At 32.8% G+C, this 13,269-nt stretch overlaps 1 protein-coding gene across 34 annotated transcripts in view; it reads left to right on the plus strand.

Moving 5' to 3' along the window:
• The window catches only part of LOC106878324 (calcium-activated potassium channel slowpoke), a 329,393-nt gene that overhangs the window by 269,719 nt on the left and 46,405 nt on the right, over positions 1–13,269 (plus strand). For all 34 annotated transcript variants that reach the window (XR_016240707.1, XM_089347381.1, XM_052978540.2 and 31 more), the window contains 7 exons: positions 3,553–3,715; positions 5,845–6,069; positions 6,689–6,884; positions 7,620–7,718; positions 9,249–9,379; positions 11,015–11,209; positions 12,181–12,351. Coding sequence is in view for 33 of the 34 variants with exons in the window: in XM_089347381.1 (XP_089203507.1) it covers positions 3,553–3,715; positions 5,845–6,069; positions 6,689–6,884; positions 7,620–7,718; positions 9,249–9,379; positions 11,015–11,209; positions 12,181–12,351 (1,180 nt within the window). In the remaining variant the exon portion in view is untranslated. The remainder of the gene's footprint in view (positions 1–3,552; positions 3,716–5,844; positions 6,070–6,688; positions 6,885–7,619; positions 7,719–9,248; positions 9,380–11,014; positions 11,210–12,180; positions 12,352–13,269) is intronic.

Raw genomic sequence — 13,269 nt, forward strand, 5'->3', positions numbered from 1 at the left:
TAATTTCTTCATATTTTTCCTTCAGAGTTGTTGAGTGGCCGAGTGGAACAGAGCCATACACATTTCTGTTGTGCAACAATACACATTTTAAACTACACTAAGAGCTGTCTATGAAAAGATACCATCCTTCTGTTTTGTATTTCTCAATGCCAAGTTTATTAAAAAGTCCACTGACATCTCCGCAGTAAACCAGCTCTTCTTCTTTTGTGAAGAAAGGAATTCTTCATGCCAACTCCAATAAAAGGTTATACAGACACCATTCTCTAGAAGATTCTTCTCTTTCAGTCAGGAAGCCAACAGTTCTGTAGAATTTTTTGGGAGGTTCAAGTCACAAACTAAGTCATTCAGCTTTACCTAGGAGAATAGCTGAGGTAAAGTCTCAACTGAAAAGTCTTGATCTCTGGTGTCATCTTCTTTGGTTGAGGGTAAAGTTATCGGAGGCAAACATTCAAGACAAGAATAGGAAGCTCTTCATGGTCTAATAGCAGAGGCAAGATTAGTATAGACAAGTGTTTGTCAATTTTTTCCAGTTAATACCCTTCAAATTTAGGTTACAACAAAAATAACAGTCGTCCTATACCACTGGTATAGCAAATCTCATACTTTTCCTTGTCCCTTTAGTCTATTGTCGCAAATGTTCTGCACATTGTTTGCTGACACTGTGCAGTGCCCAATATTTATTTTGGGCTCCCAGCTTGACCCCAAAATATGCCATATGTGCTCTGTCAACAAAATCAGTGATGTTTCTACAATTTCCAAGTAATGTGTATTCTCTACAATCATAACAAAACACATTTGGAGAATTAATGCAACTCTTGCTTGAAGAGGACATCTTGCTCATTTTCTATTGCTTAGTTCACCGCAATGTCTAAAAAGTATGGAAAAAAAGAAAAAAACTTAGAATTAGAATAAGGTAATGAACACTGCATACTGGACGTACACATATACATAATGACTAGAGGGATGTTCAATAACTTAAAAACTAGATCTGATAGGTCAAAAGGTTATTTGAATTCAGGAGATCAATTTTGTATAGGAATGATGTCTATTTCCTAAATAACCAAAAACCTTGTAGACCAGTGTTATAGTTGCTGAACTTGCCATAGGTTAAGTAATTGTCTCAAATTTTGGCACAAGGTCAGAATTTTTAAGAGAGGGAGTGAGGGAGTAAGTTGATTACATTACCTCCAGTGTTCAACTGGTACTTATTTTATTGACCCTGGAAAGATGAAAGTCAAAGTCAAGCACAGCAGAATTGAAGGTTAAATAATGATAGTAATATTAATGTGTATCTAGAAAACTTTTAGATCAACTATTTTATAGAGTTCAAAAGTAATTAAAATATGGCACATCAGAAGGTTTTATTTGTATGTACCCAATAGTAAGCATCCGTCAGTCTTGAGAGACCATGGATCTGCAACCGGAGAAATTGAGTCAGCTGCTGTGGCTGTAGAGGCCCACACAGGAGTGACAGTCATGAATACAGTGACTGCATTTGAAGTTTTCTACTGGTTACATAAAATGTTACATAAAATAAATTAACACATTCTTTTAACACTACTCTTATTTGAAACTTCATGGATAGAATGATACAACAAATATTACTGGCACAAATAAGATATTTGATATTGTTCTAAAAGTGGTTATTTTGATAAATCATCTCTTAATAATAAAAAATTCTTTAAAGGTCTTTTGAGTTGATATCAATCTTTTTCCATCATATTTCTTCTTAGTATTTCTAAAGTAGCCAATATAAACTGTTCAATGAAATAGTAAACATGAGTGCTAAAGTATTAAAACAAAATACCATCTTCACTTTATTTATACTCTAAACACTTTCTCAAACAAACATTTTCAATTGTATTTGAAAGTGTTTAAATCTGCATGATTTTCCTGTTTATCTTGAAATTCTTGTAAAATTCAAAACTATTATAAAACATAGTATTTTTACTTTTGTAATATAGGTGAGGAATGAATAATACATATTTCTGTTGAATTCATTTAATTTTGTGTAACATGACCTATTTCTTTCAGATGAAGATTCCCTTTCCAATGTTTTTGTTTTCAGCTCTGAGAATGAAGAACTTCTTAGAATGATTTGATATTTTTATTTAAGATTTTGTTTCCATATATGCTTATCCAAATGATTTGATTAACAGTGCATTTAGTTGAAAAATGATTACTAGTTTTGTGCATCTGTTAAAGAGTTGAAATTTTATCAAATTGATAAATGAAATCTTTATCCAAAATCCCTTTCTAAATTCAACTTAATTTTATGCTTCACTCCAAAATTTTGTATGTCCTTAACTAATACATAAAATTATATCATTCAACCTTAAACATAGTATAAAGGTGTTCTAATTAATTACCTTAAAATTCAAAATAGTAATGCCAAGTGTTGTACATGACTCTTCACAATTTTAAAAAAGATAATTTTTATAGTATTTTCACTCAAATAAATTCTAGTATTTTTTCAAGTAAATATTTTTTAAATTCTTTCAGTTAAAAGTTTTATCGTAGCTTTATTTTTTTAATTTTTATTATTAGACCTGTATAGTGACTTAATGCAAAGTTATTTGATTCATTATAATGGAAACTCCATCCAATATCCCTGATAACTATGGAAGCAATGTTTGCAGTAACAGATGTTCTGTAACAATTTCATTGATTCACTATACTTGTAGATATCATAGTATGGCTTAGGAAAGTAATTTAATCAGGTAAGATAGTAAGAAAAAAATAAAGAGGTCCTTGAAGATAGGCTAATCTTTTTATAATTGATTTATTTTCTGGACATTTAACACTTATGTATGGAAGCTTGTATATTCATATTAAGATACTCTGTTGAGTTTAGTTCATGCTAGTGTCTCTCTTAGTGCAAAAGATCAAAGGGAAGTTATTAAGTATAATATAATAGAAGAGCAGATGGCAAAAAACAGCATCACATAATAATATGAAAGTAGAGCAAGGTTGAAACAAAGAAATGATCCTGACATTAATTTATTGAGTGTTGTAGCTCGTTGTGCATCAGCCTTCATATTCTAAATACATTAATACACAGAACTTCCTTCATAAAAGAAACAATTTAAAAGAGAGCATCATATAGTTTACAAAAGCAATCCCTAATGAGGATGACAAGAAGGATGAATATACATATGTATAACTAAAACATGACTGAGATCTCTAAAACTGTAAAATAAAATTTTAAAAGAGTTAAACAAGTGATTGCATATAAAATAGATCTATCTTACTTTGTCTCCCCACCTCTCTTCCTCTCTCTCAAACACACACACACTCATATAAAATGCCAAAGAGAGAACTTAATACTTAAATTCTGGCAGAAATTATGATATTCTGGTCTGTTTGAATATAAATAATCACTATTAAGTATCACATACATCAACAGGGATCTTTAATCTCTTTATATCTCCGTTATTTAATAAATATGGTCTACATCAATTGCTAAACAGAATTTCTTATTTTTTATGTTTTTATATTTTTATTTATATCTGAATTATACATTTTCTTCTTTCTGTTTGGTTTTGTCACCAGGCCCACCAGTCCATCTAAAGGAACTTTACAAGCTTTAGACAAAGGAAACTCTGCCAATTTACCCCCTGATATGAATGTTGTGCCTGGAGAGGAACCTCGAAAATTTGATTCGACAGGAATGTTCCACTGGTGTCCAGAACGGTGTATTGAAGATGTTCTTATGGTAAACTATAGAGATTCCTTGGATTATTGTTGCTTTCTGTATTAGTTACATATCAACTATTACAAACATTTTTTTTTAAATGTACCACTTGCACAAAAAGCGAAAATTTAGCACAAAACAATGCACAAACACAGAACAACCACAAACACCACATCTAATCAAACTATTGAAGCAACAAAACTATTGTAGAAATATTATTATTATAATCTCTCATGAACTTTTAATCTCCCCAAAAACTATAAGGAATATGAACTAACAAATTCAATGTGCATATTTGAACTGTTGGAAGTAGCAACCAAATCTTTCTCAAATTACATTCTGTCATCTTGAAGAGGAGGAACATGTTGGATAATGTTATTTTAACTATCCGTGGCCTAAAGAAAAGAGGAAGTGGCTATGGGTGGAATGCATATATTTATAGTTTTGCCTTGCTATGGCTGACATGGGCTAACAACAAAGTACACAAAATAGTACATTTCTCAATTACACCGTCTATATACAGTCTGCATTTATACTCATGTGATGATCAGTTTCTTTTTTACTACATGCTGTCAGACTCAAGCAAGCCAGCACTTCTACAGGATCCCAGAACTCTATCCTAACAACATGATCCCACTCATTCAATCCAGAGAAACTTAAAAAATACATGCAATAATAACAGCAGGAGCAGTATCAGTAAACTTGTTAGCTCTAACAAGTTTACCATAGTGGCATGCTGACCACCTCATGAACACACATACACATGATTATCAAATGTCAAGCCTACATCTGATGTAGCTGCAGTCAGGCATAAAAACAAACTGAAGAGTGAAATGAAAGAGCAAATTGCCTCACTTCTCTCAATACAATAAAGTGCTCCATATCAAAGTGCACAGCATGGTCCTCAGTTGTGCAGAACCATGATATTTATGCAGCAGTGATTGTAAACAAGTTATAGCAAACAAAATCTAGGACTTACAATTTCTGCTAATGCATTAAAGTTTATAAGAAATTGGAAGGCCTGGAATTAACAGAATATGATGGTTTTTAGCTGTGTGTTGTTCATGAATAAACCAATTGCAAAGAAGGATAAGAAAACCAATTACAAAAAAGCTATGGTAGTTGAAGTCATATGAGAGTTACACCTTATGAGATTTTTGCAAAAGGATTCAGTAAGCCTTATCTAAAAATTATTTTTTATCATTCACTTGTTTCAATCATTCAACTGTGGCCATGCTGAGGCATTACCTTGAAAGTTTTAGTCAAACAAATCAAACCTGGTATTTGTTTTTTAAAGTGTGGTACTTTATCTATCATTCTCTTTAGCCAAACTGACAAATTTCAGGGACTTAACCAAGTCAACATTAGTTGTCAATCATTGTGGATGGGGACAAACACAAAGACACACACACACACACACACACACACACACACACACACACATGTATTAAATTTCCAAACAATTTCCATATACCAAATTCACCCAGAAGGCATTGGGCAGCCCATGGTTATAGATACTTACCTAAGATGCCATGCAGTGGACTGAACCTGAAGCCACACAGCCATGCCTGCACCTTGTTGACAATATCCAAATTGTTTTTGTACACATCTAGTCCTTGCTAGCTTTGAAAAGCAGTTGAAAAAATAAATTAATCTTTTAACTTTTTTATCTTTTACTTGTTTCAATCATTTGACTACAGCCATGCTGGAGCACCACTTTGAATGGTTTTAGTCAAACAAATTGACCCCAAGATTTATTTTAAACCTAGTACTTATTCTATTGGTCTCTTTTGCCTAACCATTAAGTTACAGGCATATAAGCACACCAACACCAGTTGTCAAGTTGTGATAGGGGACAAATACACACACACACACACACACACATATATGTATGACAAATTTCTTTCAGTTTCCGTCTACCTAATCCACTAACAAGGCTTTGGTCAGTTCGTGACTGTAGTAGAAAACATTTGCCCAAGGTGCCACAGTGTGGGACTGAACCTGGAACCATGTGGTTGGGAAGCAAGCTTCTTACCACACAGCCACATCTGCACCTATTAATAATTTCATCAAAGAATTTTTAGAAATCCAATATGTTTCTCACAAAATTAATATCATAAAAATAAAGATGACTATATTTCTCTTTTCAGGATCGAAATCAAGCAGCACTAACTGTACTGTGTAACCATGTTGTTGTGTGCTTATTTGCCGAAGCATCATCTCCGCTCATTGGTTTGAGGAATTTAGTCATGCCATTACGAGCAAGTAATTTTCACTACCATGAACTCAAACATGTAGTTGTTGTTGGAGATCTTGAATATCTCTGTAGAGAATGGAAAATGCTTCAGAACTTTCCAAAAATATCAATATTACCAGTAAGTATTTAGTTAATAATCATTTGTTAATGTGTGTATACTAAGAGTAGCTACTAACTACAGGGAAAATAAAAATACTTAAGTACTGTCCATCTGAAGATTTCAGACAGTTAGTACTTACTTTAATATATTAATATGACATTGTTATGAGTAATAATGGTTTCTATCACAGGCAAAACACTACTAATTTTAGAAACAATAGTCTATTGAATTGACCCCAGTAATTGATATTTATTTTGTCAAACCCTTGAAGATTGACAGGCAAAGTTGAGCTCAGCAGGATTTCAACTCAGAATGTAAGAGAAATTACTACAGTTGTTGCCCTTGTAACAAATTTTAAAATTATTAGTAGTATTATAGTTATTGTCTTTATTATGTAATCAGTGAACTTAAAGAGCTCTCCAATGCCTAATTTTCTCTAATGATTTGTTTGTAATATTTCCCTTACTTCAAGCAAGAGTTGTAATCAATTCTTATGTAGCAGAATAGATTTATGTGTATATCAGAAAACAAATGTTATATATGTAATAATAATGATATAAATTGCATTTATTCTCATGTCTTATTTGGTTTTCTTCTCTCTATTGCCATTTGTGATTTTGTGCTTCTCTTTCCACAGGGCTCTCCTCTAAACAGAGCTAACTTACGTGCAGTAAATATTAATCTGTGTGATATGTGTGTGGTTCTATCAGCCAAAGATAAAAACTTAGACGATCAGCATCTTGTAGATAAGGAGGCCATCCTCTGCTCACTCAATATCAAAGCTATGACATTTGATGATAGTATTGGCCTTATACAAGCTTCAGCCCCAACAGGTAGTTAAATTTTGGAAGTTTTGTTTTCTGTTCTTTGTTTGCTTTTGTTTCTTGCTTTATTTTTACTGGTATTTTCAGAGATATATTTCTGCTGTTTATACTTTGTATTATTTTAGTCTTGTTGAGGACAGGACAATCTTTCTGGTGCTGATGCCAAGATAAAATGTATTCAACACACACTGTTAAGTGACTGGTCTTGGAAGGATATCCAGCCATAGAAATCATACCAAAAATAAAATTAATGAGACATGGTGCTCCAATCTGTCTATGAGAGCACTAATTCCAAATAAAAATTGACTTGGACAGTGACAGCACATCCCACCCATACTAATATGAACAATGGATATAAAACTAAGATAGTGTGTGTGTGTGTGTACTTTTTTCTAACCCTCATCTATGGCACAAAGCCATCTTGCTCAATGGGCTTCTGTACAATTCTTATCTTCCAAATTCCACTCGCAAGGTAATGCCCAATCCCAGACTATGATAGAAGACACTTATCCAGTACCATGCAATGGCATCAAACCAAGAACCATGTGGTTACTTAGGAAATTTTTTAACTAAACAACCATATCTGCCTTTGATTTACACCAGATTTGAGAATACCAACCCTTATACACACACACACACACACACACACATTATATTAGTTTTATATCCATTTTTATTTAATTGGATCATGACATTGATCTAATGATGCTACTTACATAGCTGAAGTCTTTTTTCTCTTTCCAGGTTTTCTTCCTCCTGGTTTCTCCCCAGTTGGTAACCAACAACATGCTCCTCGGAGAGGGTCACTATGTGGATCAAATGTTCCACTCATTACAGAATTAGGTTTGTTGTTTTATTTGTAATTTTGTTCTAAAAATGAATGTATAAAAACTATAAGTAAAACAACTAATGAATGGAAAAACAATTTTCAGTTGAAAAGTTCCTATCAAAAATAGATTTTGTTATAGAACTACTTCCTGAAAATTCCTATTTTTCATAGATTCTTCCTAATTAAAATTTTTATTGACTTTCACTGCCCTTATTTATTTAATCAACAGTTTCAATTAAAAAAATATTACACAGAAAGACATAGGAAAAGTGCTAGTATTTGATAGGTTTACCATGGAGGTAAAATCTAAAGAAAGCTCTGATTGTCTGAAATAATGGTGAATTTTAGTTATCTTTGATGAGTTATTGCTAAAGTAATGTTACCTATTCTTAGAAGGTTACTATCCAATCTCTTTCCAAACCAAAAGTTTAAGAACAAAAATACATCAACTACAGTTTACAATTTAACATTCTCCTTCCATGTCTTGTAAAAGCACAACTACTGTATCAATACAGTAAGTGTTATGTTTAAAGAAATATAGAGAATCATATCCATATATATATTTCAAGGCACAGTGAAATTAGATCCCAATCTGAAATATACATTGCAATTGCAATTTAAACATTAATGTTTTAACAGCACAAAAATACAATCATTACACATACCATGAAAAAAATTATTGTATTTCCACTAAATATGAACAATATACAACTAATGCCAAGCCTTTCACATCCTCAGTGTAGTAAAGACAGTATCCCAAACACTGGTTTTCCTCTTTGGAACCTGACATTATTTTAACTCCCAAAAATTACTAATCCCATATAAAGTTCATGAGACTCACAATCTGGGATGATACTGCTACTATGCATCAACATCCAGGGCAACATACAAAACAATACCACCTGATTGGTTTGCTTGAAGTCACTCACCAATACACTCTAATCTCTAACCCACGGATGTGCTGTTTTCTCTGCCACAATTACAATGACCCTTCTGTACCACTCCTAAGCTCTTTCATCTCCTTCCATCACCTATATTTCACTCACTCACCCCCAGGCTTTGCACTACCCACTCTCCCAGCCTTTGCTCATTAAAATGGTAGTTTTCTGAAATACCAGCAGCATCAACTCCAGCAATTTTGCTGGTTTCAGGGGGTTTTCAAAAGACAGAATAATTGCTTCCACCCAGCCAAACCAACAAAAAAAAAACTATCCATGTTGTAAACTTTTTCTTTGAAGAACCAAGGTCTACAGATATTTAATTGTCAGGGTTTATTCCTTACAAACCATTTGTGAGAGTTTTCTTCTCTACTTGCATCATTCCAATCATTAATATGGCCAGTGAGTTGTTATAAACCCTTGTGAAATCACATTTACATGATAGAAAATGGATAGAAGCAGTTTCTTGCTTTATGAGCTTCAAATTGGCCCTCTTCTTGTGCAAGGAGTAGATATTCAATGCTATAAGAATCAATTAATTTTCTTTTTTATTATTATTCTCTAAAGAAAGAATTTTTAGCTGATTGATTTTTCTGATTTCTCCAGCTAATGATTCTAACGTCCAATTCCTGGACCAAGATGATGATGATGACCCAGATACTGAACTTTATATGACACAGCCTTTTGCCTGCGGTACTGCATTTGCAGTAAGTGTTTTAGACTCTCTCATGAGTACGGTATGTATTTTACCACTATTTACTTGTTATTATAGCACATTGATTCTGTTGTAAAGTAATTCATACAACACATTTTTTAATCTTTGGGCATGACTGATAAACATTTTTAGCTCTATAGTTCTAACACTCACAGGACTGTATTAATTTATCTTTGTAGTTGCCACTAAAATCAGATGATATATGAGCTTAAATTAGCATAACATTGTGAAACAGTTTGTAACATATACTGTAATTGAAAGATATGTTGTCTCACTCATATAGTCACGTAATTGCTACATTTTCTCCTCTAAAGATTTCTGATAAGTTCTATTGCATTAACATGTAATAGTCTTATAGATAATCTTGAAAGCATACAGTCTTAAAAATTCATTAACCATTTCCAATTTTTGTTTCTTTCTTAAACTGTAAATGAACAATAAAAATTTTGTTCATATCAATTGTATGACTAAGCAAGTTGCCACAATAGAAACTGGACCTGTCTTTAACAATGTTCCTCATTTGCTTTTCATAAAACAAATGCTATAATTGTTTTAGGGCAGCTAAAGATTAATATGGGCTTTTCCTTTCTTTTTAACAATTTTTTTTGTCTTTAGAATGTTTAGTTTACTTAAAATATTCTTTAATGACTTAGAGAAGAAACAGTAGTGTTGACCATTCTTTTCAGGACCTCCAAAATTGGCAGGAGGAAAGGTGGCCTGAATGCTTGTATTATGGCAGATTAATACTTGTATTGTGGCCTGACCTGAATGCTTGTATTATGGTAGATTCCTAAACCAGGTAGTGATATTAATACAGGCGATTGATCAAGTCTACCATTGAAGAACAGAAATGATCCTTTCAATAGACTTAAACATTGCTAACAGCTATCAAATTCCACTCTGACAATTTTGGTTGGCCTGAAGCTACAGTCATAGATCCTTGCCCAAGATACTGTGTCATGGGATCAAATTCAAAACCATATAGTTGTGAAGCAAACTTCTTAACCACCCAACCATGCTTGCACTGAAATTGTGTGGAAGTTGTTATTTCAAATCATGTTTAAAATAGGGTAAATGACTGATGGAGGGTATTCATCTGGTAACAAATCTCTGAACAGCTTCCAGAGGATTGATATTCTGAACAAGATGGGTTTTTCCAAATTGTGTGGCTGTACCATAGCCATATATAGTTTTAAATAGATGGCTAGTTAACAAAGATCACACTTAGTGATGCTAAGACACTTTTGACCTTTTTAACAATGTTAGAAATGCCATTTAGCCAGTGCAGGTCATTGTTGCCAGTAATGCCAATGTCATGTTCATAAGGCAGATGTTGTGAAGGAAGTAGGTAAATTCCTGGTTTTTCCTCCCAAAATATATAGTGGTGCACTTGTCTACAGGCAGATTGATTCACCAGTCAGCAATCTGTTGCTTCATTTTGTCCAGATCACTTTGCAGGAAGATCTATATCATGAAAAGAACAGATTCTGTATACTATAGATCATATGATTACAATCATATGATCTCTATAGCATGCAATAAAATTGTTACACATCTGTAAAAATGTTAATTGATATGTTGCAATACCACTTTGTTATAATATTGGTAAAGCAATGACATTTATGCCAAAATGTAATCTCTTCCATTTCTTTGACAGAGTTACTTTAATGATAATGCACTAACATTGATCCGAACTTTAATTACTGGTGGTGCTACTCCAGAACTAGAGCAGATTCTGGCTGAAGGAGCAGGAATGAGAGGTGGTTACAGCACTCCAAGTATCTTGGCTAACAGAGACAGATGTCGAGTTGCACAGATTTCATTATATGAAGGGCCACTAGCTCAATATGGGGTGAGTCATATGTTTGTGCTTTTACATTGTCTATGTCTGTGTTATCAGCTATATAGTCCCAAGACTAATAGTTGTCTAGAATGTTTCCAGAAGCTAAAACATAATCTTCATTTAAATTTCTTTTAAATTGTGGTTTTGTCATCTTTGCATATTTATGTAAACTTTTTCTTAGTGCTTTTAATTAATGTGAAGGAGATGAGCTAATTCAGTTATAGGTTTAATCCTAAGGTCATTGCCTAATATATATTCCTAGTTGGTAAAATTGTGGCCTGTTGCATTTAGAGTTGATGGCTCATATCCGAGCATCATTATTCAAATTGATTCTTGGCAGTGGTACTTTGCTCTCAAAAGTCCACTATACTTTCACTTGGTGGCACATGAGTTACTATCTATGACACTAAATAACAGAGGAATGTTTTTTTAGCTAGGTGTATTAAGTTCAAATTCTCTTGCAGAAACTCACATTCAGAGAGAAAGATTGCATTGAAATTTTTATCATTAAATATGAGATCAATTATATATTATCCACCACATATTTAAGACAGAATCCAATAAAGGCTCCACTGCATAACCACTTAGACTGCTAGAAGAACAGCCAAATCTTCTTCAAATCACTTTTAAGAATGGAAAGAAAATATTCAATAATAGTGTCGTCCCTGATATTCAAAAAGATATGGTGGCTGTGGTTGGAACATCTTTCCCTATATGCCTCCTCAATCAAGGTTGACCTGAGGCTGAACAATGGCAACAATCTTCATTAAAGAGATCTGCTCAAAATATATGCTCTGAATCCTTGTACTCTGTTGTATATCCATCTCACTCATCATTTCTATAAATACATTCCATCTGAACTATGCAGTGACTGAATCATGAGAAATTACAAATAAACCTCATGGTGCTAATTACAGTGTATTCAATACATAATGCGAAGTAGTCAACGAGTGAACATTTATTGTTGTATTATTCTTCAGGAAAGTGGCCGTTATGGAGATTTGTTTTTAGCTGCTCTTCGAAATTTTGGCATATTATGTATTGGTCTCTACCGGTTCCGGGATACTAGCGCTACTGTGAAAAGTCCATCATCAAAACGTTATGTTATAACGAACCCATCACAAGAATTCCCTCTATTAGCTACAGACCAGGTAATTAATTTTGTATTCAATTGTTATTATAATGAATAATAATAATATTATTATTACTTGTTATTTTTATTATACCATTGTATATTTTATCAATGAATATCAGCAAGAAAATATTTTCACCTCTTTCGAATTTTGTAGCTTTAATTTTCATTTATTTACTTTTTACTTTCTTAGTTTTTTTATTTTCTATTATTTATTTACTTTGCAACAAACTACAGCAACATGACTTTCTAATATCATTAGCAAACTGAACATTTAAAAAGTGGTGAAAAAAGCAAAGCATAAATGAAAGATGAAACCAAATATATTTTAGTGATTTTCTATTGATTTTATCAATTAGTTATTTGCCATACTTTGCTCTTTTTGTTTTTTTGTTTTTTCCTTTTTTTTTTCTGAATCACACACAAACATGCTGTTTTTGCATAATAATACATGTTTAAAAAACAACAGAATTTAGTATCCATTCAAACGTTTAATGATAACTCATATGTTTATTACACAATAAATAAATGTGTGTATGTGTGTGTGTGTGTGTGTGTGTGTGTGTGTTATATCTAAAATTAAAGTTTAAATACAAGACTTTAAAATGTAATATCCAAACCTTGTTTTGGGTATGTCCCTTGTTGTGTGCCTTGAGAGCACGCTCACCACTTACAGCTTCCAGGTGTCATCCATGGTACTGCACCTTCATAGCAGGATCTACATAAAGAATTCCTTGGTGCATGTTTAGTATATTTTAAATTATAGATAGGGAAAACAGAGTGCACTGTAAGCTTTATTTAGCATGATGATCATTTCAGCTTACATCTGCAGATGTATATATACATACATACATACATACATACATACATTATGATTTCACTGAGACATAGCAATACTGATAACCAATTGTTAGAATTCAATATACTTATACTTTAG

The sequence above is a fragment of the Octopus bimaculoides genome, chromosome 2, assembly GCF_046866305.1.
Source record: "Octopus bimaculoides isolate indiv1 chromosome 2, ASM4686630v1, whole genome shotgun sequence".
Lineage (NCBI taxonomy): Eukaryota > Metazoa > Mollusca > Cephalopoda > Octopoda > Octopodidae > Octopus > Octopus bimaculoides.